The sequence below is a fragment of the Podarcis filfolensis genome, assembly GCF_964270895.1.
Source record: "Podarcis filfolensis genome assembly, chromosome: 12".
In the NCBI taxonomy this organism is placed as follows: domain Eukaryota; kingdom Metazoa; phylum Chordata; class Lepidosauria; order Squamata; family Lacertidae; genus Podarcis; species Podarcis filfolensis.
The window spans coordinates 4049432-4077266 of NC_139614.1; the positions used below are offsets into that span (position 1 = coordinate 4049432).

The following is a 27835-nucleotide window of genomic DNA, read 5'->3' on the forward strand; positions in this document are numbered from 1 at the left end:
AAGTTCACGTTCCGCTTATAAGGCAAGTATGGGAACTGCTTTCAGGTGCAGTTCAGAGATTTTTGAACTGGTTCAAACTAGTTTGTTCCCAGCACTGGTTTTGCTTAATAGGCTAGAATTTCCTTATTGGACCAGACCAAAGCTTCATCTAGCCGAGTGCTGCTTCCAGAAATGACAGGTTAGATGCTCAGGGAAAGTCTCCTGTATCTTGTATTCGGAGCCATGCACCCTTCATGGGTCTGACAAATGTCAAATAGCATATTCTCTGTGAATTTGTTGAATCCTCTTTAAAATGACTTTTTTAAAGTGGCTGCAAATTCCAAAAGCTTGACGTTGTGTTGAGAAGTACTTCCTTTAGACTTTCTTGAACCTATTGTCAGTCAGCTTCATTAGGGTATTTTTGCCCCAAAGAGGCAACAAACATGATGAGCTGTGTAGTACATACAAAAGAATCCACACACCCTCCCTCCCCCAATAATCATAAGGCACAAAATTAAATTTTGTTAGGAGGGAAAAAATCCTCATCTAGTCCCTGGAATGTGACATTTCATGGGTATAATAAGGTTAAAAACATTATAAATTGAAACTCTCTAAATCCTTATTATGCTCTGTACTAAAGCTTCTGTTTTACATAATACTCTTATTTCAGAAGGCTCTTTGTTTTTGCAGACTAAAATCTAGCCATTCTCTCCCATAGCGGAGACCAAGGGAGTCAAAAACACCATGAAAAATCCAAAGGTAATTATTGGAATAAAAGAACCTGGAAGTAGATCACAGACTTTGGAACGTTTTCAAGGGAATTCTGCTGCAAGTTTTATGTTGTTTGAAATATGGCATGTTATTTGTGGCAACTTCATTCTTTTATACATGCTCTTTCCAGAAAGGTAGCTCTCAAATTGTAGAAAGGGAAACAGAAAGGGAACCAGACTGCATGAGGAGCCTCACAACAAAATGCTGTCTGCTTGTGTGTCTGAAGGTCCAACCACCACCACCACCAAAGTTCTCCATTCCCAAGCAAGAGGTTGCACAGAGTGATTGAACAGATGAGAGCTGGCTGCCAATGGAGCAAGAGGCAGGGCTGGCTGGCTGGCTGGGGGGCAAGTGAATGGGCAGTCCTTTTCATTCCCCCCCTGCCATCCAGTTCCCAGTTGTTCTCTCAACAGTCAGCCAGAATTCTGTGGGTTCTGAGCATGTGCCCTCCTCATTGTTGCCCCTTAGCGATTTCCTTTTTAAGATTCTTTTGATACTTCTGAAAACCTCATGGTTACCCTGAGTCTATTGATACCTCCCTCTTGTGCTTAGCTGTTGCCATTTTGGTTGCATAAGCAACAGCACAAGGAGAATAGAATCATATAGGATAACACATTGCAGGTTGTTGCAGAACAAAATGTCAGCTGTAAATGCATCCAGGATCTCTTTAGGTCCATGCATATAGGTAATGGCTGTCCAAATGAAGTATAGGTGGTTGTTGGGGAAAATGTTCCTAGATGCTGCTTGCTGGTTTTTGTTCATCAAAATGATTATAGTAGACCTTGGCCCAGTTTAGACACCTGGGCCTTCAGTCATGTGTTTTGCATGGTGGGGACTGGGACCAGGCATCAGGAGTTTATATGCTTGGGACAGTGTTGCATACAAATGCCCAATATGTACGAATCTACCCAAAGGGTTGGAAAGGTCACAGGCATTTAGTGTGCTGTGCATACGTTTGTATTCATGATCACTCACCTATAGGCCTGAAAGCATGATGAGCGCCGAAACCCTATAGTCACCTTTGACTGGACTTAACCGTCCTTTACCTTTACCTTACCCTTATATGTGCTAGGGATTGAGCTGGAGCCAGAGGAGTCATAGGCTGTTTCCTTATACCAGGTTAGCCTATTTCTCCATCTCACCCAGTATTGTCTACTGAGTCCCATCTCCTGATGCTTTTAACCTCAGATGCCAGGAAGTGAATCTGGGAACTTCTGCATGAACAAAGCATGGCCCCTGCTAAAGGAAGAGGAGGGAGGATGGCTGGAGAATGTAGACAGTGATCCTGGTACCTCTCACATGGCTGATCCAACACTCTGCCATTTGAGCCAACTCACCCCTGTACCAAGACAGAAAAAGAGCTTAAACTAGATGAAGGTGTGTGGCAGGAAGAAAGTACTGCTGTGTTAGCTGGGCAAAGATCATGGTACGTACTGATACAGGCCTGGCCAATGCAAAGGCTTTCTGCTACCTGATAATCTTGTGTTTGGTTCTGTGTTTGGTTTCTGATGCCAGAGAACTTAACATTCTAGTATTCACTAGAGCACATTGCATCTTCTGGTGCAGGCCCCTGGAGAGGAGCTCTTTTTATTGCTGCACTATGCTGAGGTAAGCTAAGGTTTGGCTTAGGAGGTCGTCCAAACGAGGACTCACCTCAGTAATCACAGGCTGTAACCAAGAGTTGTTCTCAGGTACAGCACACGGACAGTGAGGAGAGAGCTTGACCATGAGATCTGGTTGGGATAACACTCCAGGCCAAGCCTTGGAGGAATTCAATCCTGTGGAGCTTAGTCTCATAGCGGTCAACGTTTTCCCTTTTTTAAGGTAAATTCCCTTATTCTGAATAGGATTCCTTGCAAGAAAAGGGAAAGGTTGGCAGCTGTCCTTAATCTATGGCTAATGTGGTGAATCGGTAATAGTGCTTGTGATGTTAAAGTTGAAAAGATTCTCAGCTTCAGTTGTCAAGGCTTTGGTTGCGTATATGAGAGTGTTCATGTAATATGTGTGTTTAATACTTGAAGCTCCCTTTAGACTGCCTGCACAGTTTAGCCAGTTAGCTCATCCCTTTTTGGCATTTGTTCAAATCACAATCCCATAAATGGGATTTAAATGAAGCGTTGTATACTATTTGTGGCAGCTCTGTGTAACTTCTTTCATCGCTTTGAAAAAACTGCAGTAGATCTTACTGCAGACATCAGAATACTGACCTTATGGTGTTTTTTTTAAATTGAAGATTCAGCAAGTGGTTTTAATTAAAGAGAAGGGATAGCCAGGATCTAAGAGCAGGATCTAAGAGCAATGCAAAATGCAAAAGGAAAAGACAAAAACTGAAGCTAAGATTGTGAGGTGTAAATAGTCCCACTCTTCTTCCAGCACAGAGACACCTCTAGCATTGTATGTTGTATCTTGGATTTTAATTGTGTTGAAATTGCGCAGCCAATCTTGGCTAAAAGCGTACGCATGGTGCGCATAATAAAATAGATAAACAGCTTCATTCTTACTAACACAATTGCTTTTCTATGTGAGTGCTGTAGACTCATATATATTTGCTTTTTAAAAGAACAAGGGCAGACATCAGGGAGGAAAGGAAGAGATCTAAACTTAGGAGAAAGCTGGTGTCAGCCTTGCAGAAATAGAAGATGTGAAAGGAAGTAAGATTAAGTTAATTCACGATGAGCACCGAAGACTCGTTTTGTGGGTGCTGGGGAAATGAGTGAGGTGGAAACAAGGCCTATGAGATTGCCTCACCCCACAAGCGCCCACTTGGCCTCCTTTGATCAGCAGAACTGGCACTGCCACAGATGCCATGGAATGCCCGTTCCACACTCGTGAGAACTTGGATTGCTTCGTGTGGTAGCGCCTTCACTTTGGAACGCCCTGCATTTTGAGATCAAACAGGTGCTTCGCTGCACTCTTTCCAGTGCCTGCTAAAAACTTATCTATTTAGACAAGCCCACTTAGATGCTTTAGAAAGTTGAAGTGAATTTTAATTAGTATTGTAACTTTTTAATGTTTTAAAGCCTGGTTTCTCAGTTTTATTGTTTTATCTTTCTGTAAACCACTTTAAGGTGTTTTACAATCCAGCAGTGTATAAAATTTCATGAAATTAATTAATTAATTAATTAAACAAGTTACATTTTCCTACTCCCAGAAAGGGCAAGTTTTGCAGTGAAAACAGAAGCTTGGGAACATTTTGGCTTTCCCCTAGAGGACATGGTTCTCAAGTTAGTTTGGGAAAGGCAGCTTTAGGATGAATATTGATCATTTCATGAAGACTGTTTTATTTACTTCCCTTCCATGAAACATCCCAAAACTATTTGACAATAATCGTCTAAACAATTAAACACACACTCCCTCCCAGACTGCTAGTTTTGGGGGGACTTTAACATCCGCACTGAGGCAACTGGCTCCGGGGTGGCTCAGGACTTCATGACTGACATGGGGCTTGTCCTAACATGTCCCCTGTCCAGCTGTGCCAGGGAGGTGATTAATACATCGTTTTGAGAGGGGTTTTGGCTGCCTGCATGAAGGAGGTAGTGGTAAAATCTTTCCTCAAGAAACCCTCCCTGGATTTGGTGGATCAAAGTTATTATGGGCCGATTGCCAATCTCTTCTTCTTGGGCAAAGTTCTTGAGCAGGTGGTCACAGAAAAGAACCAGCCTCTCTGGGAGGAAACTGATTTTCCAGATCCATTTTCGTCAGGGCTTAGGCTGGGTTTTGGCACAAAACTGCTTTGGTCGCCCTGTATGATGACTTCTGTTGTGGACTCTCCTTCCTTGGAGGTTTTAAAACAGAGGTTGGATGGCCATCTGCAAGAGATGCTTTAGTTGAGATTCCAGCATTGCGAGGGGTTGGACTAGATGACCCTCTGGGTCCCTTCCAACTCTACAATGCTATGATTCTATTATCTTATTTTGTTCCTGTATTCTGATGAGGACAGGGCTGTTCTTTCTTTTTCGTAATTTACACACAGACACAAATCAGGTGTGCTGAGCTGTTCATTTAATAAATTGAGTTTTTTTGCGGTCACTTCTTTTTCTTTCAGGAAATGGGAAAGCACATAAACCTCTCCATACTGCCCTGATTCACTTTCAAAATATTGCCATCTGTACACTCTCAGTGCAGGCCCATGTAATATAAATGGACTACAGAGATAAGCACTTGAAGTAGAAACTCTTAAAGATTACATGCTGTACTCAGTCCAGCACATCTGTTCAGTTCATATGCCGTGTGTGCCATTGTAACTTAAAACACACACACACACACACACACACAGAAAAAATGGTAATAAAAAAAGTTGTCTCTTATAAGGAGCTTACATCTGTTTGCCACAGGGATGCCATATGATTGTGAAGATCAGCAAGCCTGTTTGGTTGGCTATATTTCTGTGGCCAAATATGAACTACTGACTTTCCATGAGCTACTTAGGGAGAAGGTATTAAGTGAACTAACTGTTCCCTCACAACTTTTCGGGTCTGATATCAAATCTGAACTAGGCAGCCACCTAGTGGTGTGCCTAGAGAATTGTGTTCTTGTTTGTTTATGTGACTGTTTATTTATGTCAATATTTATGCCACATTCTCTGCCATTCATACAACACCCACAGCAGTTTATGAAACAAAAGAAAACAACTCCGTACTCCTAACTCCAAATAATCTATAAAGCACACATCACAGTGTGGTTTTTAAAATCCATGCAGTTAGGAAGCCATGCAACCATTTAAATCAGCACAGATCTGCCCAGAGGAAAAGCTTTTTTGGGGGGAGTGGAGGCAATTAAAAAATAATTACCTGGGACCTGACCCACTCCATCTAGGGAGGGCCTTCCATAATGATTCCGCTAGAGAGAAGCTGCAGCCCTGCTCCCTCTCAGGGTGTTTCTTCCAACATCTAAGGAGTCATGGAAGCTATACAGAAGAAGGTGCTCCCTGATTTATGCTGGCCCTAGGCTGTTTAGAACATACTGAGGTTGCCATTTTGGCCACCTTGAGAAGAAAAAACACTGAAATGTTGAGTTTTAAAGACAGACCAAGAAACCATCAGGTACCAGGAGGTCTCCAACTTTTACACCAAGCCTTACAAGATTGTTGTAAGAATTGCAATATAATATATGTAAACAGCTTTGGACTATTTCTATTATTTTTGTTACTGCACTCTCATATTGTTATCCTTTTGAATGTTTGATCTTCATAGTTTATTTCATATATATATATATATATATATATATATATATATATATATATAATTATTCAGGGGCAATTTAAGCACATATTCTACCAAGTTTCTCCAATGTTGTTTTCCAAATTCAGCATTCACATGATACGAAGACTATTGATGATAGTGGTTTGTTTTCACACAGTCAGGCTATTGTGTAATTGTTGCAATCATTTCATGGGAAGTGTAGCAGTATGAATGTCAGCTTTATTTAAAATACAGTGGGTTGATGAATTCCATTTTTTATCTGGAACCCTTTGAAACATATCAGTTACTTCAAAAACAATATGGGTCTGATCCGGCCAGTCAGCTCATGTTGAATGCAATTTATTCAGGTTAAATTTTATGTGAATTACTTAATTGGAACAGAGGACTTATGCCATAGCAGGTGATGTGGTATAAAGTACATCAGCAACTAGCAGGAAAAATAAATTAAATTAGGTTAGAACATTAAATAATAGCCAAATAGCTGCTATATATGGCAGCTCCCAACGTTGTGTCACTTTCACACACTTAACTCTGATCAACTTAGAATATTCAGAAGAAGAAAGAGGCAGCTCTCAGAGAAACTTTGTAAAAAAAAAGACATTCACTTAGAAATTATCCAAAGCAATGGATTTCCTGGTACTCTTCTGCTTACTCAAAACCAGTTGGCTTTCATTGAGACTGATGGGTTTACAGAAGTAGGTGTAACTTCTTTGTTAATATGAAGGCCATTCTCTACACAAAAGTATCATTGTGTTGTTCTGCTTCCAGGTCAATTAGACTTGACCCGATGTTTCTAAGCATATATGAAGAACTGACAGAAAGTGACGTAATGTTCTTTGTATCCATACAGCATATCAACAACGATCACATACATGGTGAGAAGAAGGAGTTTGTATGTCGATGGCTGGATTGTTCTCGAGAGCAGAAGCCATTCAAGGCTCAGTACATGCTGGTGGTACACATGAGGAGGCACACGGGAGAAAAGCCACACAAATGCACTGTGAGTCAACAGCCCCAAATCAAATCACTGGCCCCACTGGCTTGTTTCCATTTCCCTTTTGCACAAACGTGATTGGCAGGTTTTGCTGCCTTATGAAACACTACTGCCTAAAATGTGGCACTATGCACAGCAGTGAAATCAGTGCTGGAACCAGTGATATTTAACTTAATCTTATGTGATCTTAAAGTGGAGTGGCTAATCGGTTGTCATTGGACTACAATTTTCATCATCCCTGCTTAGTAGGCATCATCCTGACAAGTCGCCCATCCCTGTGCCAGAAAGGTGGGCAGTGGCACAGCCAGATGCTCAGTGACATTGCATTATTCAGCATGGCTGAGCAGGCGGCAAAGGAAGTTTAGAAGATCTCTCTGAACATGTGTGCAACAAAATGGCATTTGAGATTTAGTTGAAAGGGAATATTGTAAATGACTTTAAAATCAACATGCTACTTATATTTAAAATGCACTCCGCAGTACTGGTTGATGGAGAAAAACAGCATCTTCTCTATTAAAGACTGTCAGAATTCTGTCCTTTTGATTACATTTCATAAAACCAGCTGAAGACATGGTTTGTCAACTGGTATCCAAAGGCTTTAGATACAGAACCAGCTATTGCGACTGATAGCTTTAGTAAAGTTTTTTTTTTTAGATGAGGTTTTTGTTTAAGAACAGTTCTATCTGTCTTTACATTTTAGTTTTTACATTTAGTTTTTATTGTGGTATATGTTTTTATGGTTTTATTGGGATATTTAAAAAGGTAAAGGTAAAGGTACCCCTGCCCGTACGGGCCAGTCGTGTCCGACTCTAGGGTTGTGCGCTCATCTCACTTAAGAGGCCGGGAGCCAGCGCTATCCGCAGACACTTCCGGGTCACATGGCCAGCGTGACGAAGCTGCTCTGGCGAGCCAGCACCAGCGCAGCACACGGAAACGCCGTTTACCTTCCCGCTATAAAGCGGTACCTATTTATCTGCTTGCACCCGGGGGTGCTTTTGAACTGCTAGGTGGGCAGGAGCTGGGACCGAAAGACGGGAGTTCACCCCGCCGCGGGGATTCGAACCGCTGACCATACGATCGGCAAGTCCTAGGCACTGAGGTTTTACCCACAGCGCCACCCGCGTCCCTTCTATTGGGATATTTAGCAGACTATTAATATTTCTAATAAATAAATGGAGCTGTCTTCCATGAATTAATCCACATACTTCAGCAAAGCCAGTTTAGCTTTACCATCACCAAGCCTTGTGACAGTGAATTACATAAGAATTCACTGCCTAGGAAACTTGCTTTTTGGTTGTTCAGACTCTTCTGATCACTTTTTCCATTTAGATACTGAGTGCTGAACTATAACCAAACAAGCAAAAAATGAAAATTAAGGACTTTCAGCCTGAATCAGTCCATGTTAGTCAGAAGTAAGTCTCATTTTATTAAATGGGGCTTACTCCCAGGTAAGCATGCAAAGGAAGGCAGACTCAGAATTGCATTACAGTGTCTAAACAACCCTTCCCTTTATATTGATGCAAGCTAGGCTTTTATCTTACATACTTTTAACCAGGGATTATTATGGGCTCAACAAAACAAAAGAAAGAAATCTTGAACACATTGCTATTATGGCTAGATCCTGGAAAGCTGCTCTCCCTTTGATGTGGTGTTATTTCATTGGCTTATCCTCCACCCTCGCAGTCTCTACTTTCTGTAACACCAAGCGCTCAGAATAATCCATATTTGCATGTCGTCTGCAGTTTGAAGGTTGTACAAAGGCCTACTCCAGGCTAGAAAACTTGAAAACTCACTTGAGATCTCACACTGGAGAGAAACCATATGTCTGCGAGCATGAGGGCTGCAACAAAGCATTCTCAAATGCGTCTGATCGTGCCAAGCACCAAAACAGAACTCATTCCAATGAGGTAAGGAAGCACATGGGCTGTAAAATCCCCCAACCATGCACAGACATAATCCTGTCAAAAGAATTTATTGTAGAATATGTACCAAGAAGAAACACCCCACAACTTTGAAGATGCAAAACTAGTACATTGCATACATTTTGAAGGTCATAAATCATTTTAACAGTATGTTTTTAAAAGGCATATTTAAAAAGCAAAGGTTGCTTGAAAGAATGTTCCTTGATTTCTATTCAGCGTATTTCAAGTACTTGTTATTAAGATCACCACTATGTCTAATGGATACGCTTCAGCTGTTGTGCCACAAACAATGGCTTGTGTTCTGCTGTACCCAGAGAAACAGCCTGTGCAACGCAGCTGATCCAGGCAACCTCTTATTCTATAAGAAAAGTTGTGTGCAGGGTGGCACAAACTTCCTTTGTGCCATGGCTTGCTTGCCCTCTTGTCTACACCTTTGTCACTTCAAAACTGATGCCCAAAATACATAAAGCAAAGCCTCACAACAGACAAAAAGCACGGCTTACTTCAAAGGCCAGCCCTTGCTTCTTCGTACTGCTGTACTACCTTGATGGGGGCTTCATTACAGGAGCTGGATGGGAGCAGTAAACATGAAGGAAACTGGTGGAGAATTGGGTGTCCTGACTTGCAAATCCACCATTGGATGCAACCCTCTGTTTATAAATCTCACAATATTTCTGTAGTGCATTTGGCCACTTCTGTGTGCCAGTACAATAGAACAAAGCACTGGGTCATATGAGTAATCCTAAGTAAATAAACAAATTGAAATATGGACAGGGACCAACTTAAGGACTTGCTCTAGTCCACGGGCAGCCCGTCCCATTTTGCGGCCTGAGGATTGATTTTGTGGCTGCAGCTTCCGGCAAGGTTTTGCAAGAGGTCCAAGAGATCTCATTGGAAGCTGCTCCCACTTCTCTAGGGGGGATGGAGGGCGCCCACACTTTGGATTCGGCCACTTGAGACTTGCTACCTCAGTCGGCCTCATGGGCAGGCAGGCCTTGCTCCAGGCCAGTGGAAAAGTTTACTTTTTATCTTCCCAAATCTGATCCCATGCCACATCACAAGCTGCTTTTGAAACTGCTGTCAGTTTCAATGAAATTAATGGGGGGCTGTTCCTCTAAAGTTCCGCTTAGGCTCACAGAACTACTTTCATAATTCTTTTGTACTTAGTTGAGGTGGTCAATGTTTTCTGTACTGAAAACAATTCAAGGTTAGAGGTATTTAATTCCCCATAGGAAAATAAACATGGACCCACATCACATGATATACATGTTATTTTCCTCTGCATGTATCATAAGATATATTGAATTAACGAAGGAAAAATGTCATACAAGAAGAATCCCAAAGACTTGCAGCGCTGTTTACTAGTGACACCTGCTGGTTAGTCACTGACAGTGTTAAGTGAGAATGGAATCCCTTTGGTGTTCAGTATTCTCTTAAGAGTCTAGTGAATATCAAGATAAAGAAATCAGAGTGGAGAATGAGAACTCTGCAGAAGGGATTCAAGGATTTATGTTGTTTCCCCAAAGCCCTTCCACATATTCAAAGCATGTACATTGTACTTTGAAAGGAGCTCAGCGTCATACACAGCAGGTACATATTGCTTTGGTACTCTCCTGCCAAAAGAACTACAGAATTGGCAGTGTCCCAGATGAATTTCCATGCAAGTGGCCCAAGGACCAATGGCAACAAGGCCATCAGGAACTGATTTCATAGGAAAGCACACTGAGGCACCATAGTACCAGGATTAGAGAGCTTGGATTTAACCTCTGTTAATTCTGCTTCACTCTTCGGTCTAAACTTGCAGACCTGTCCAAAGTACAAGGCACTTCAGAACCCATCAGCCATTGGCTGAAAGATAACATCCACAGCCTGTGGCCTCTGAATGTAGCAGTAGTATGCTGTATAGCATTGTTAAATGCTCCATGGAAGAACTCACAACCAATATTGACATTTCTTTCCACTTGCAGAAACCCTATGTCTGCAAGATACCAGGGTGCACAAAGCGCTACACAGACCCCAGTTCTCTCCGGAAGCATGTGAAAACGGTGCATGGTCCTGAGGCGCATGTCACCAAGAAGCAGCGTGGAGACATCCATCCAAGGCACCCACCCCCGAGAGACCAAGGCAGCCATTCTCAGACAAGATCCCCAGGCCACCAGACTCAGGGCGCGATTGGTGAGCAAAAAGACCTCAGCAACACTACCTCAAAGCGTGAAGAATGCCTCCAAGTGAAAGCGGTCAAGTCCGAGAAGCCCATGGTATGCAACATCTTGTGCTTTCTCCCCATCACCCTTTCCCTTTCAGGTTGCGGGGGGTTCGTTGGTTATGAAATACTGCAACTCTTAAGCCTTTGGTTGCTTTCTTTACAATAACCTGTTACGAATGAAAATAAATTGTATCTGGCAGCTCTAATATAATGTAACGTTTGGAAATCAAACAGTGTGAAGCTATTTGTAGATTAGATAGGCTGAATACTTACATGCTTTGCATCTTGACTCAAAATGCCATTTAACCACCACAAAAAACAGGAAATTTAAAATCCATTCACACTTAAGTTGGCATAACAGAACTCGCATGTGTTACTCCATTGATATTAAAAATGACTTGTGGTCAAGATTTACCAGATGTATATTGTGATATTCAGTGCCATTATAACCCTGAATAAATTGCACCTCTGTTGTCTGAAGTTTGGATGATCCGGTTCTTCGCACTGTGCCATTCTGATAAATGAGGCTTTATTTAGGGCACAATCTTGCAGGAAGCTCTCCTGTGCAAGTTCCATTGAAGGGAACGTTATCACCATTCATTTTGATGGTAATTGCACAGGAGAACTTTCCCCACATTCATGTATTTTGTGGTAATCTGGTTTAAATTTAGTTCTTTCAAATTCATAAATGTGTGGAGAAAGGGCTAATCACCAAATAAAGTTGCAACAATGTTTATTAATGTTTAAGTGGAATGAATTGTGAAGAATTCTGATTTCAAATTCTTAAATATCAAGTCAAAACACTGAGTTCGTGGGTCAAAATGGAAATAATCTGCACAACCTAGTTCTCACTGTGTTGGTAAACCTTTACCTGGGTGTAGCACATCAGTTTGTAGTGTGGTCGGCTTTCATAACTGAATGCACCTCCACAAAAAAATTCCTGCACACAGAAAGTTTGTGTGAAAGAAACCTTCTCCTTGACATCTCATTTTCTCTGTGGAGACAATTTTTGGGATGGAGGAGTGTTCAATCATGATTTTTCTATGTGGAGTCATAGGTTTACCAATTCAATGTAAGTAGATCAAGACTTCAAATTTGAGATTCCCAAATTGGAAAATATATCCAATATGACTTTTAATAAAATGTGCCATGTTGATTTGCTCAGTCTAGAAATCTGTTGAGCACTCAGATACACACACTGATATCCTACATGTAAAAATCCCCCATATTTTTCAAGGGGAGAGTAGACCTGGCTGTGCAAAGGTATCAACACCTTGCCGGGGGGCGGGATGGAAAGTCTCTATTGGGGAGCTCCATGTTTGTATTTAAAATCCTGGACCCAGGTCAGAAATTGGACTCAAGTGACTAAATTTTAAGTTTCTTCTGTGTTTCAGGTGTGTCAGAAGTATTTCCTAGCCTAGTTAATATTTCAGCAATGTGGTTGAATTGAGTGACTTTGGGGGGAAAGGGAGAACAAAGATTATAAGAACCATGCAGAAAATAAAATTTACTTATAACATTGAGCTTAATAAATGTTAATCAAAATTAGGTGCTAAAATAGTTGAATAAATTGTGACTTGACCATGTTGTATGACTTTTGTAATTGTACTAATCTGGTATTTCTTCTATCTAATGCTCTTAAATGACTTGTTCTAACTTCCTAAGGACAGTGGGTAATAAGGTGAGGGGATTTTAACTTCTTCTCAATTCCTTCAGTGCTACTTTTGAAAACCATTTGCTTGCTGCCCAGGAACATTCCATCAAACGCATCCATTGGCATTTCATAACAAATGGCATGTAGTACAACTGGAATTATGGCAATTTTAAATAGACGTGTACGTGTTCACATACACATCCGTGACCACTCTCTGTTTTGTGAATGAACGTGTCTGCTGTGAGCAATTAGTCAGCTACAAGAACAGGCTTCTGACTCTCAAATGTCTTTGTTCAGCTAGCATGAAACAGTAACTGCCCCAGTGATGCTTCCCTGGTGAATTAATTAATTTAAACATTGCTACTGGGGTTTTCAGCTGAATGTCCACAACACATTACTAATAATGTCACAAAAACTAGATAATTTTGTGTTGCCGGTGATCCTGAAAACACTTGCATGCTCATTGCTCACTGAATGGGAGGTCTTTTTGTTAAAATCGCTGAGATTTTTTCCCATGGAGATCAAAAGCTGATATAGGAGGCTGTTCTTGAGAGCAAAATGATTTTGCATGCCTTAATCAGGGTTCTGTGTACACTGCAACTCTGCTGGAGCACAGAAATTGTGTCCAATGTGGCACAAAATTCACCTTTCATTAAAATAATAACAGCAGTTAGCCTTGAGGCTACAAAGATAGACTTGCAAGTATATGGCCAGTGATGTGGATTTCCCAGAAAATTTTAAATCACACTGTTTTCTGGGAAGTTTTCCAGTACCCAAAGTCTATTGGAATCTGACTTCCATGCGATACTATAATGTCCTAGAAGTCCTACTGAGTTCAGTAGAGTTTACTCCCAGGTAAGTATGTATCACAGCCTTACCATGTTTATTTGACTTGCATAACAAGCAAAACTTTTAAGGCATGATGTATTAATTTTACATACTATATACATTTTTAAAAGAATTTCAGAGTAGCATAAAAATAAAAATATAAACACATTTCCCCAACAGCCATAGTTACTATTTGCTTTGAAATATTTGATTAGGAAAACAAAACGAAAACCAGTAACACACATTTTGTGTGGCTTAAGCGGTACAATCAAACTAAATCACAGCTTAGATTGGAATTTATTTTTTGACTATTTGTAAATATTTTAAGGCAGAGCTTTCCAAACTGTGTGTTGCGACACGTTAGTGTGTCGTGTGCAGGTGTGTTGCGCAGTGTGTGTCTGTATCTCTTATAAGGTGTTAGTTTAACCTCCCTTTTTCTAGTAAAACAGAATTACTGTGTTGTGAAATGATGCATGTCTAAAAAGTGTGTCACCGACATGAAAGTTTGGAAAGCTCTGTTTTAAGATATGGCGATTCAATAGCATCCGCCCCACCCCCTGACAGTTAGCAAACTCAACACAGCCAGAGGTCTGTTTATTTCACATGTAGATATTTCCTAGGTATGAATCCTGTTTTTACTTTGCCTTGTTATGAAAATTTATTTATTTATTTGCAGGGGTTTTGACTAGATGACCCTCAGGATTTCTTCTAGCTCTGTAGTTCTATGATTGTATGATTTTTATTATTATTATTATCATTATCATTATTATTATTATTATTTCAGGTTAAATTACAGTAGTGATTTTAATGAAGTTATTTTGGTAATATCTGCTTGATACGCATCCATCTTATTAACGTCTAGAAACATTTAGAAACATCCTCTAAAAAGAAACATCATCTAAAAGCACTGCTCTGCTTCTCTCTCTAAGATCTCTTTTAGGTGAGGTTGTTGAATACATGGCAAACACTGCAGTGTTGTTCTTAAGCAGTCTGAATATCGCTGCAGTAAAATAAACCTTATGAAGCATATCTATGAGCTTCTCCAGGGCAGTGGATATGTTTAACTGTGACAGGTCAACATGGCAGCAGAAAAACTATCATGGTAGAAAACCATAATTCTCATCAGAATTTACAGGAAAAGTAAATTCTTCTTTGAGGCACAGTGGAAGGGAAGTTTCATGGAAATGGTTGCAGTGAGTAATACTTTAGCTGCAAGCTGGTATTGATCTAGTGATGGTCATTGCTGCTCTGTGGGATATTTCCGATGGCATGATGAAGGCTTTTAGTGTACAAATCCATGTTTTGAGAGCAGCTTTGTTTTATTCACTGTACAGTGGTACCTCTGGTTATGTACTTAATTCATTCCAGAGGTTTGTTCTTAACCTGAAGCACCACTTTAGCTAATGGGACCTCCTGGTGCTGCTGCGCCACCGCCAGAGCCCGATTTCTGTTCTTGCCCTGAAGCAAAGTTCTTAACCCGAGGTACTTTTTCTGGGTTAGCGGAGTCTGTAACCTGAAGCGTATGTAACCCAAGGTACCACTGTATTGGCCAGTGCACAGTACTAAGGATGTGCACTGCAATGAGAACCAGACCCTTCTGAATATTAACTTTATAACACTAGCACCTGGCTCACTCCATGGAGATGGGGCTATACATATATTGGTGCCATTCAGCTGCAGATGATCATATTGGCCAGGAATTAAAGAGCTATTTTCAGCATCTCCAATGTATTGAACTCACAAAGGGAATGTTTTCCAGCTGTGCCACGAGACCCCTCTCATTTTCAGTAGCTTTTTTTTAAGCATTTCGTCTGATGTGGGAGAAGGATGTTACTCCAGAAGCACAAGCCCAACATCAGAAGAATGCACACACTCTTTTGAAGAGCATGCCCTAACCTTAGATTTCAGAAGCTTAAAGTGGTTTGGTAAGATGAGAGTCCTTGGTAGCATCCTGTACTTGCCTCAGCATGACTCTGACCTAGTAAGGCTTTTCTTAATAATGAAATTGTGTTTATTTCTCAGGCATCTTGCAAGGTACCTCATTTAAATAAATAACAGGTACCTTGCAAGATGGCAGAGAAATAAACACAGTTCCGAGTTCTGCCTTGCCTTTCTCTAAGCATGGTGGATCTTAGGTGCATTCTGTTTCTAACTGGTTTTCCTCTCCCCCCCCCCCATATCTTTTCTCCTCCAAACAGACATCTCAGCCAAGCCCTGGTGGTCAGTCTACATGCAGCAGCGAGCAGTCCCCCATCAGCACCTATTCCAACAATGGGACCGAGCTTAATCTGACCAGTCGAGGTAGTGTAGGAGACCTCAGTGTCATAGATGAAACCCCTATCATGGACTCTACCATTTCCACAGCAACCACAGCACTTGGCTTGCAGACCAGGAGGAATATGACAGAGACCAAATGGATGGAGCAAGTTAAGCTGGAAAGGTTGAAACAAATCAGTGGAGTGCTTCCAAGACTGAACCCCATTCCACATTCCAAAGCCCCAACTTTGCCGCCTCTCATAGGAAATGGTAAGATATGCTCATTTAATGTAATCTGCAGCTGGACCATTGATGGGGACAGACTGTTGCCAGCACTGACTGCCCATACATTACTGGGTTCAGGATACCTCAAAGACCGCCTGGTCCCTGCCTAGTTACTGAGATGTTTGGTGGAGCCACTGTCCGTGCTCCTCATGGCATGGATTCTGATTTTATAGTTTTAACTGAATTTTATTTTCATTGTATTATATTCCATGTACACCACTTAAAGAAGATTGGAATTAAGTGGTATATAAGTTCTCTAAATAATAAGATAAAATAATGAATGAATGAATCCCCTTTAGAATCCATTGACACTTTATCCCTCCCCCCCGAAAAAAACCCCAACCCTGCACAGGGTTTCTTTAGTGCTTTTGCCATTATAATGCAACTAAATAAAGTGCATGCTCATTCTAATTTGAGAGTACCAAATCATGAAGTGTTGATAGGCCCTTCCCTGACTAAAATTATCAAGTAAGAAGAGTTTGGACTTGAAGAGTTTGGATTTGATATCCCACTTTATCACTACCCAAAGGAGTCTCAAAGCGGCTAACATTCTCCTTTCCCTTCCTCCCCCACAACAAACACTCTGTGAGGTGAGTGGGGCTGAGAGACTTCAGAGAAGTGTGACTGGCCCAAGGTCACCCAGCAGCTGCAGGTGGAGGAGCGGAGACGCAAACCCAGTTTACTAGATTACAAGTCCACCGCTCTTAACCACTACACCACACAGGGTCAAAGCTGAACAACATGATCACCACGTACTTATGCCATGTAACTTTAGTTGGGATACAGCATTTCAAACCACAAGTGGAGATCACTTTTTTTGAATGCTCTTCCATGCAAAATACGGTTTTTGCTCAGAATGCAACCAATTTAGAGCATTAATTGATTCAAGATACTCTACTAAAAGGTGCTGCACTAAGTCAGTGATTAAGAAAAGATTACTGTTGTTATAAATAAAACCTGCAAAAAAACCTCCTAAAAGAGATAGTTCCTCCTTTTCTTTCTCACAGGTGGAATGACTGTTTTAAGATGATGCGGGTACAGCACAGTTATCCAGTTTCTGAAAGCAAAGGATGCTTCTTGCTTCAGAACTCATGTTCTACTCAAATGCAAATTTTAAATAAGTATATCATTTAAAGTAGGTAGAGCAGTTGATCAATTGAATAAGATTTGTTTAATCATGTTAGACCCTTATACTCTAAGCCAGTGGATTTCACCCAGGGTGCTGTGGCACCCTGGGTATCTTGAATGATAGTCAGGGGTTCCACAGGGCTACTCTGGCCTCTCATGCCCTCTCATGTCTCTGCCTCCCGAAGGCTCCCATAGCTGTTGGTTGCAGCAGCCCAGGCAAATGGTGCCTCTGGGGCTGGGCAGGGGGTGCTTCCCAGGCCCCTGTGGGGCAGCTCTCTTTGAGGTGGGGGGGGGGCAGCTCAGAGAGCAGAGGTGGCAGTTGCAGCTGCCCAAAGGACTCCCAAAGAGAGGTGAGAAGAAAGGAGGCTGAGGGAACACTCCCCAAGGAAGGGTGTTCAAAAAGGGGTGAGGGGCTGCCGGCTCTGCAGGCAAGGGGTGACATAACTGGGCTCCTGAGCCCCCAGGGGTGCCGCAGAAAGAATGTAGTTGGTCAAGGGAGCCATGGACCCAAAAAGGTTGAAAACCTCTGCTCTAAGCCTATGCATGTCTACTCAGACCTTATGAGTTCAGTGGTGCTTACTCACAGGTCAGCATGTATAGGATTGCAACCTAATTTCCTGCTCATAGGGAAGGTGGTAAGATTCTTATTATTAATATTTTATTGAAAGATGTAGAATTCTTGTGTTTAGTCCAAAGTATGTGTTAATGTAGGTGACAGATGTGAATGGAGCTGGGAAACAAAACATACCCAGAGTCCATCGCAGGTCTCATCACCATTTTTGCCCAAAGATTTTTTCCTTCAACTTTGTTGCAAAACTCTTTCAACTGCAGCCACCCATGCAAAATATCTGTGGTATTTCTTGTTTCTGGTTTAAGTTCATTCCAATAAAGGGAACTACAGAAAAGAAAAGAAATTATTATAATTGCTTATTTTATAATGTTGTTTGGAATGTCATGCAAAAGATATTGAAGAATGACTTTCAAATTATCCCAGATAATTTATGGAATTGTATATTTTGCAATTTTGGCTTTCACTATGGTTTGATTAAGACTGTAATCTACATTTTTAAAAAAGACTGCGTATTTTCACAGATCCAGTCAGTGGAGTCCTGCTAGAGACGAGAGAGACAAGCCAACATAGACCCAGTTCTTACCTAGTTCTAGGGTTGTAGTCGTGCTACTCTTAACATGCTTTTTTCTCTTGGAAGGTATTTTAATTTTTGTATAGAACAGCATTGTGGACTTCAGTTGTGTGAGCTACCAACTGAAGCAGCACTGCGCAACTGCCCGGGTAAACCTCAGTGGGAACTTGTCCACAGCACCAGGCAGCATCGTTCATTCTGTGCTGCGTTGCGGCCAGTGTCTGGGCAATGCCTTCAGCTTTCTTTCATCTTACAACATTATTCTTTGCGTGCCTGAATCCAAAAGTCTTGTTGGCCCCATCATCAACATTTTGGAAATATAATGGCATTTTCTTGGAAATGCCTGTAGCACATTTCGTACCATTTATTTATTTCACCTGATCAACCTGGAGTCTTTTCTTCTCTCTTTATCCCCCTCCCCAGGTACTTATTCAAGCAGCAGCTGCAGCATTGGAGGAAACATGACTATTCTAGCCAATAAAAATGAACTCACAAACATGGACATTACTGTGCTCAACATGCTGAACAGAAGGGACAGCAACACCAGCACCATCAGCTCAGCCTACATGAGCAGCCGCAGATCCTCTGGGATTTCACCTTGCTTCTCTAGTCGGAGGTCCAGTGATGCTTCCCAAGGCGAGGGGAGGCTCCAGAACATCAGTGTTACTGATTCCTACGACCCCATTTCAACTGATGCCTCTCGGCGATCCAGTGAAGCCAGCCAGTGCGATGGCTTGCCAGGTCTTCTCAGCCTGACCCCCGCCCAGCAATACCGTCTGAAAGCAAAATATGCAGCAGCTACTGGTGGACCCCCACCCACACCACTCCCTAATATGGAGAGGATGAGCTTGAAAACAAAAATGGCACTATTGGGTGACTGTAGGGAGTCTGGAATGTCACCACTGCCCCCAATGAATTCTCCCCGAAGATGTAGTGATGGTGGGACAAACAATTACAACAGGCGACACATACTGCCCCATGATGTGTTGGGGAACAGCACAAGGAGAGCCAGTGACCCTGTGAGACCAGTTTCCGATAACCTTTCCTTTCCCAGAGTCCAGCGTTTCAACAGTCTCAATAGCTTTAACCCTCCTGTTTTGCCTCCATCTATGGAAAGGCGTAACTTCATCCTTCAGAACTACACCCGTTCTGATGGTGGCTTGTTCCGCAACTGTTCCCCTTGTCCTCCTAGTATCTCTGAGAATGTGGCCATGGAAGCTGCTACAATGGAAGCAGATGGCAGTCTGAATGATGAGGATCTCCTACCTGATGACGTGGTCCAATATTTGAATTCTCAGAATCAGGGCGCATACAACCACCTGCCGAATGGTGGACTAGATCACAACAAAGTGCATCACAATTCAGCATTGGGGTACGGCAACAACTTTGACCAGTCTCCTCCACCAAACAACTCTGAGGCCAGTAAAAACGACCTGCCAATTCAGTGGAATGAAGTAAGCTCAGGAAGTTCCGACTTGTCTCCGTCAAAATTAAAATGTGGGCAACGGTCCCTGATCCAGCACACTCAAACCTTAGGCCTCTATAACAACATGGTCGTCCAACAGCAGCACCATGGGCTGGAGAGAAATGCTGTGTCCCAGCAAAATGGCTATCAGCATCTTCTAGACAACAACGGCTCCTGCAGTTTACAGCAGAATATGGTCATGAACAACAGTGACACCAGTCATTCTTACCACCTTCAGTCAAATAAGGCACAGCTGTATGGTGAAAGTATTGGCAGACAACCAGTGGGCAATACCTATGACATTGTGATTCAAGGGCAAAAGCTGGGAAATAATTTCATGCCAAATAATGGAAACCAGCAGAATTTTGGCTGCACTGCAGTATCAGAGGAGCAGTCTCCCAATGTAATTAGCAGGATGCAGGGCAGAAATGCGGTTGCCCAGGAGTACCTTCATAATCAGTCAACCGATGATATCTACTGCCAAGAAGTCAATCATTCCCATAAAATGATGATAGAGCAAGTTTCAGCTCCCTCACAACCCACCCTTTATCAAGGGCCACAAAGTTGTCCACTGTCTCACAATGCTGGGATCCAGCCATCAGGTTTGGTGATGGCGAAAGGGTACCAGCCCTGTGCCAACTACTGGGGTGGCAGGCGACAAAACACGTCAAGGAATAACTTGGTGCAGCCCCAAGGACATATAAGGGATGCCAACCAGCCACACAGGGTCAATGGCATCAAAGTAGAATCCCAAGGTCAGTCACAGCAGTTCTGCTCTAATATGCAGAATTACTCTGGTCAGTTGTATGACCAAACCACAGGGTTTAGCCAGCAAGCTCTGAAAACAGGTGCTTTCCCCCTTTCAGAAGCTAACTGCCTGCTTCAGGGGACGAGTGATGCTACTTCGTCAGAGCTTCTCTCCCCAGGAGCCAACCAGGTAACGAGCACCGTTGACAGCATTGACACCAGCAGCCTCGAAAGCGTGCAGATTGATTTTGATGCTATCATAGATGATGGTGACCATGCCAGCTTAATTTCAGGAGCCCTGAGCCCCAGCATCATTCAGAACCTCTCCCGCAACTCCTCCCGCCTCACCACTCCCCGAGCGTCTCTTACATTCCCAGCCATGCCCATAAGCACAAACAACATGGCCATTGGGGACATGAATTCTTTGTTGACCTCACTTGCAGAAGAAAGCAAGTTTCTTGCTGTTATGCAATAGACATACACAACTTAGGAGATGAAAGATTTTTTAAAAAAGTAATTCATTTTTTTTAGTTGCTTTAAGTACTTTAGCAGTCTCATCTCACCTAAATGGGATGTGTTTCAAGTATATTCCTTTTATGGAATAAGGACTCTGAAAAACCCTAAAGTGTTCTAGGGAGAAACTGTCTTCCGTTTCAGTTCTGAATCAGTATTGTTACACCCACAGTCCCCCTTTTTTTCCAATGTTTATATGCTTCTTTTTTATTTTATTGTTTGTTTATATATTTTTTGTAATTGTAAGCCAATGTAAATGTGTGATGTGCATGCTGGTTTATCTTTGAGGAAGGTCTGATAAAATGGCATTGCCTCTTCCTGTAACTCAAAAGGAAATACAATCCTATATGGTTGTTGATGGAGTTCTTATACAGCCGGGTTCTAACGTGTAGACACAACATTACCAGGAGCACATATATATATTGAAGTTTGGGGTTCCATCCTCTTAGCACTGATCACGCAAACCCTGTCAAGAGGAATGGGTGAATGGTTTAAAGCAACTAATTTATTCAAAAAAACCCACGTGTAATGGTTTGAGTTGTCATTTCTATTGCTCTACACCAGTGGTTTTCAAGTTTTCTGCATTCAAGGACCTCTCCGCATAATGATTTGCCTGAGTCAAATCTTCTCAGTCATGTTCTAGACTGCACAGTCAGTTGATGCAGAGTGCTGCCTTGGCCTACTGGGTCTCATCATGGCCCTACCTGAGCTGAGGAACCGCCCAAGACCACATTGGCTACATACTGCGCGCGGGGGGTGTGTGTCAGTGATAATGAACAAGTCTTCACTTAAGAACGTGGAGAAGTGCATCTAACAAATTTTAGGGTTCTCCAGAATGCAGCTTGAAAACCACTGCTTTGGACTGCGGAGAGACAAAATACCATATAAATAAATAACTCTGAAGCATATTCCAATAAAAATAAGTTGGTTAAAAAAGAAAATAATGACAAAATGACTGCCCATTTTTATGTCAAAAAATGGCTTCAGTTTCCAAAACCTCCATTGCATAATGAGTAAGCCTCACATTTTTTGTTACAAAATGGGGAGTAACTTGAACATGTGCGTGTATGAAAATAAATCAATATCTATGCGAGTGCTATTATAAGTCTGCTTGTCTGAGACATAAATGTAAACACAAGTTGCACTTTTAAGCAAGGTTTAGTTCAGATTGTTGGCATTCACTTCAGTGCAATATGCATAGATCTAAGTGGTTTAAAAGCTCAAGCTATAATATTCAAAATGTTTAGTTCTTGTTTACTATAATTCCATTTAACAATAACTGCCTTCCAGTGGTGCTGTAAATGTCTTCTATCATTGGCTTGGCGATACGGCCAAAGCTTCATTCATAGAAAGGGGCAAGAATGCCACCAATTCCAACTATATATCCCAAGCAAGAGCCGCCCCCTATCAGCCTTCCACTGCCTCACCACCCTAAGCCAATGGGGCCGGAAACTTCAAGCACAAATGAGCCATACAAGTAGGCAGGTGTGATACAGAGGAAGGCAGGAACAAAGCAAAACAACAGAACAAAATGAGAGGCGCTAGTCCTTGATAAGAAGGTTCAATCCACAGACAGAACATACAGAACATTACATCATTTTGTGCATAATGTGTATTTTATCATTCTCCCCCCCCCCCCCCCCGGAAAAATAAGGGTTCCCTTTGGGATAGGGAATCTGTCAATAAGTTCAGTACTACAAGAACATTTCACTCAGTAACAGCTATTCTGATAGCTCTTCCACCGATATCCATCAGTGGTGGTCTATCCCAAATGCAGAAGTTGCTATTACACTATTACACTACATTATTTTTTACATAATGTTTATAAAATCTTCATATCTTTCTTATGCTGTTTGTGGAGATTGAGTTGGCCTACCATCTAGAGTTCAATTTACATATCCCTGACCTGTTCATTTTTCACTACCATCTTGGTTACTTTTCTAGTCTTATTGCACAATGCAACACAAAAGCAAGCACAATTATATCCACACATTTAAATGAGCTCAAGTTAGCTCTGTTGGATTGTGGCTCTTATGTTTGTATTCTGTGTAGTAGCCCACTCTGTTTCTTAATGGTCCATTGTATAAGTGAAGAATTGGTTTGTGAAAAGCAGAAGTTACTCCAGAGATTTCTTTGCACCTCTCAGTTTTATCAGGACTTTATTTTTCCTGTTGCTCCAACTCTAGGCTGGTGGACTTACAAAAGGCACATTTTCCTGGAACTAAACAGCTGCACTACTTCTTCAACCCTTAATCATGTCAAAATTACAACGTGCTGTTATTACTGCACCAGATTTCTTATGTTTTGGGCTCGGGCAATATTATAGTCCCATGATTTGAACCCACCTGGTTGTTTCTTTACCAATAGATCCTGAACCGCTGTGTTTTTAATTAAACCAGTCCAATTGTATACACACTGAGGCCACCAACCAACACTGGTACATGATGACCCTCCACATGTTGTCTGTAACATTGCAAAACAACTTAACATTGTGTGGAGAATCTCATCTTCAGTATCACACATTCCTGAAAGTTGCTGATGTAGAGGTTCTCCATAGAATTGGGAGTATTGAAGTTAATTTGCCATCTATTCATTATCATGTTTCTGAGCTTAGAAGAACAGTCAACACAAACATCCTATAAAACAATTGAAACCAAAATTATTGTAATGTTTTTGACCATTGAAGTCCTGTTTGGAGGAATGTTTCCTTATAGAATGTACTTGTGTGTGAAGTTAAGTTCTAGTAGTGGATCACTTGGAGAGGCTAATCTTTTCTACTCTTCCAAGGTTGCCTTCAGGGTAACCAAGGCTACTGCAATGTGTGTCGCTCCTGAACCACTATGGTAATAGTGGAACATTTAGGACATGTGAAAGGAGACTGCAACCCAGCCCTCTCATTACCAGCATTGCCCATGTATTCCCCAAATTTACTGGTGCAGTGTCAAAGGAGCACATATAGGAAGCTACCTTCCATCAAGTCATACTATTCCTCTGTCTGGCCCACTATGATCTAAGCACTCCAGGGTAAGGCTGGGGGGGGGAGTATGGTTCTGTTTTTGTTTACAGGAAAACTTAGTCTTTCTTGCACTTTCCAAAACAAGTCAAAGCCATCCTTCAAAATTCACACTTCTCAAAATGTTCATGTGCAGTTCTCCAGCCAAGTAACGTATACAAAAACTGCATTTACTAGGATAAAGAGTGCATAGAAATGCACATATTAGTGCAAATAAGACCCCAAAGTGTTTGCAAAAGTGTCTACATTAGGCAAAACTGTGTGGGAAAATGTGCATATTAGCAGACACCCATACTAAAAATGCTGGTGAATATTCATGAGGAATGTAAATCACAACTAACATGGAAATGTAGAGAACTGAACTTAAAATTGGAGAAAGTGGGAGAAACAAAAATGGACAGATCTTCCCACTGCCATGTCTAGAGTCTCAGCAGGGACCTTTTATCAGGAGATGCATGGATTGAGCCTGGAAACCTCCACATGCAAACATGCTCCTGTAACTAAGCAGTGTAGCCTTTCCTGCTCACAGTAGCAGTTCCCACCCTGGAAGTATTGTCAGATAGAGATCCAAGCTGGAGTTTAGATGTTCATATTCTTTGCTTATGCTGAGTGTGACTGCAATAACATCATTCCTAAGTAGTTAGTAAGATGGATTGGAGTAAGCAGCAGCCTAAGGCTTTAGGCATGAAGATAGGTGCCCATTCCATCAGCAGACCCTTATCATTACCGCCACCTCCCCTCAAAAAATACTACAGGACTTAGAAAGCAAAACCTGACAGGGTGAATTTCTGGATCATTGTCTGCCCCAACTGTATCTTACGCAACCCATCACCAAGTCACAAAATGGCCCCTGTGCACAAAGACTGGAAGCAAGAGATAACATGATATGCTGCTTGGCTCATGTTGGATTGTTTGGTTTTTAACTGCAATTTCTTGCACTCCTGTCGAAGGCCACTTCCTAAATTTAGCTTTGGCTATATTGTGGGGAGGGACACTTCAAAACTGTGTATATGCGGAGTTTTGAAACTTCCCTCTTTATCCCAGTCAAAGTCAAGACAATTAAGTCATTTCGACAGTCCCACAGTTATGGGAACTTCCTCCTCCTTATTATGCATTAAATTTGAGAATCTTTTAGAAGCACAATAAGAGGCTTCCCACGTGCCAGTTATCCTACTTAATAATGTAAATGCCACACTTTATATTTGTTCTAGAGGCTATTCTAACTGCCACAGTCCTTCAGGATCACTTCGGCCACAGGTTCATAGGGAAAAATCATTTTTCAGACTTCATCCCCAAATAAGCCAGAATTTAGCATGTCTAAATGGTGACCAGCATATGTCTTCTGTAACTTCAGACAGAGCTTGGTGCCCCTGAGATGAAGTGGGAAACCCACTTGCATGAATTCACTCCTAAGTTCTTAACAGCAGCAACCTTAACTAGGGAAGGTCAGCGCTCTCCGGCAACAGCTACGCGGCTTCACTCCGCAGAAGCAGCAGTCGACTCATAGCACCGCGCCGCTCCCGTTACGCTCCAGAACCCCTCACGGGGCTCCCTCGCTAGATCGGGGGGCGCTGATGGTGCCCGCCGAGTCCCACGCTCGCAGGCTCCTTCTGCCTGCGATTTTCCGCCGGGTCTCTGCTTCGCCGTAGCGGACAGACCCACTTTCTGCGGAGCTTCTCCCTCCTACTCAGAAGGAGACCGCCATTGCCGTTGGCGCCGCCTCCGGAAGTCCCCAGAGTTTATTCTTAAAGGCATTCTGTTGACCATAACAAGAAACATACATATACCCATCAGTTTAACTTTTCTTCCATGGACCTTTCTCTCCCCATCTGTGTTATCCTTTTCCATTGTCAATTACAAGCAGGTACAAATGAGCAAACAAAGGAACTTTACTTCTGAGTAAATACGGCTAGGATTGTGCTGTAAGGAACATTATAGAATAGGTTGGAACCCAACTCCATGGACTTCTGCATCAGAGCTGCAGTTTAGATTTCTATCTCTGCGGAAGAAAGGTCTTGATATGGTACTATGTAATAAAGGTTAGTTTCTGAGATTTTGTTATTTCTGTCTTAAATGTGATTTCCTTTTCCAGTAATTCTAAGATGATGTTGGATAAGTCATGGGTTAGGCCTCCTTCAATCGATACACTTTGACCTTTTCCATGAAAAAACTGTGTTTCTATTCCTGCAATGGATGTGCCTTATTTTGAGTTGTTTTGGTTAAAAGCAGCGGGGGGAATAGTGCCAAATTTAGCTATAAGGCTGCTCTTACAATAACAGCACATACCACTGTTAATAAAACTGCCTGAACATTGTCTTGTGAATCTTAGGCATTCATGTGTTATTGTCCAATAGGAATCGAATGCCGTCTTTGAGAAAGTTCGCTTTTGTCAGCCTGCATATTTGTAAGATTTTTTAAAAAACCTCATGCTCATTTTTTCACCTCAACTTTTTTTTTTACTTTTATAAAAAGTGTAATCTCTTTTTTTAAAGAAAAATGTGTAAATACATTTACATACAATAGGAATAGTGTTCAGATGTAACAGATCTTAGTGGTCTTCATTTGATAAATCTGCATTTATGATCTGATGTTCTCCAAGCCTTAGATCAGCTTGAAGGAACTTAGCACTGTGTACATATCAACTGTACTTAGGCTTTCAGAACCACTTAGCCCTTTTGTACTGAGGAATAAAATGTTTCTTACAATGTCAATAAAAACTTCATTTGTATTTAAGTTCTGAGCTTCCATCTTTATTTTTTTTAATGGTAATATTGAAAGCTGTAAATTTCATTATAAATAATCATTGTCAAGTTCTGAGCCTCAACGACTGTGAAATTATGGGTTGCAGAGGGTAACCCCAGTCCAGAGCCCCATGCATGTCCTGATGCACACAGAGAGCTCATGAGCGTGCCAACTGTCCCTAAATGCTGTGGGAGAGAACAGTTCCATATAAGTACATGGTAGTGTCCCCATACACAACCATACACATGAAAGCAAATTCTAATGGGCCGCCATTTGCAGAAAGGGGAGTTCTGTTAGTACATGAAAGCTGGACTGAGAGCCAGAGATAACTGGACTGGATCAGCTGGGAAAAGTGCTTGGATGGCAGAGTGCCCATGGGACCCCTAACTGACCAGTAAGCATGGCTTCTGACAACAGGGCAAATTGGGCGGTGGGTCCATCAAAAGCTTCCAGGTCAAGCTTTGATCAGTGGTTTGAACAACATGGGGCTCTGTTGCTGTGTTCCCACAAATACAGTAGTGCAGCTTCACCCTTCACAAGACTGATAAGTATTCGTTTTACTGAACTAATGGACCATCCTCTGGGCTGCTTCCAATGTTAACTCTTCATTCACAGAAATACACTTAAGAAAAAGGTTCTGAGAATACTTAACCCTGCCTCCTCCTAGGACTTAAAATTGGAATGTGGGCACCAATGCTAAGGGACACACAGTTTCCAAAGCAAAATACAGCAGAGATACAGGGAAAACTGCTAGGCAGTTATAGTGTTTTATCCAGAGCATGTTGATTTCTAATTTTTATTACTTCCGAGAGGAATTTTGCCACAGCCAAGGTTACATCATTTATCTTGTCTTCAAAAAGAACCTTTTAAAAAAACTTAAAGCCCATCAGAAGCAAAGAGTTGCGTGGGAAGGGGAAGGTTTTCAGGAGGAATGTGGCAAAGGGGGTCTGCCTGCTCCATACTGTGGTCGTAATCCAGACAGGGCCACA

General features: G+C 41.8%; 1 protein-coding gene across 2 annotated transcripts in view; it reads left to right on the top strand.

The window, feature by feature from the left end:
* The window catches only part of GLI3 (GLI family zinc finger 3), a 245694-nt gene extending 218857 nt beyond the window's left edge, over window positions 1–26837 (top strand). For both annotated transcript variants that reach the window (XM_083577565.1, XM_083577564.1), the window contains exons 12-17: window positions 6802–6951; window positions 8688–8852; window positions 10835–11125; window positions 15754–16081; window positions 18790–25599; window positions 25834–26837. In XM_083577565.1, coding sequence (XP_083433691.1) covers window positions 6802–6951; window positions 8688–8852; window positions 10835–11125; window positions 15754–16081; window positions 18790–21053 — 3198 coding nt within the window. In that variant the 3' untranslated portion in view covers window positions 21054–25599; window positions 25834–26837. The remainder of the gene's footprint in view (window positions 1–6801; window positions 6952–8687; window positions 8853–10834; window positions 11126–15753; window positions 16082–18789; window positions 25600–25833) is intronic.
* The last annotated feature ends 998 nt before the right edge of the window (window positions 26838–27835 follow it).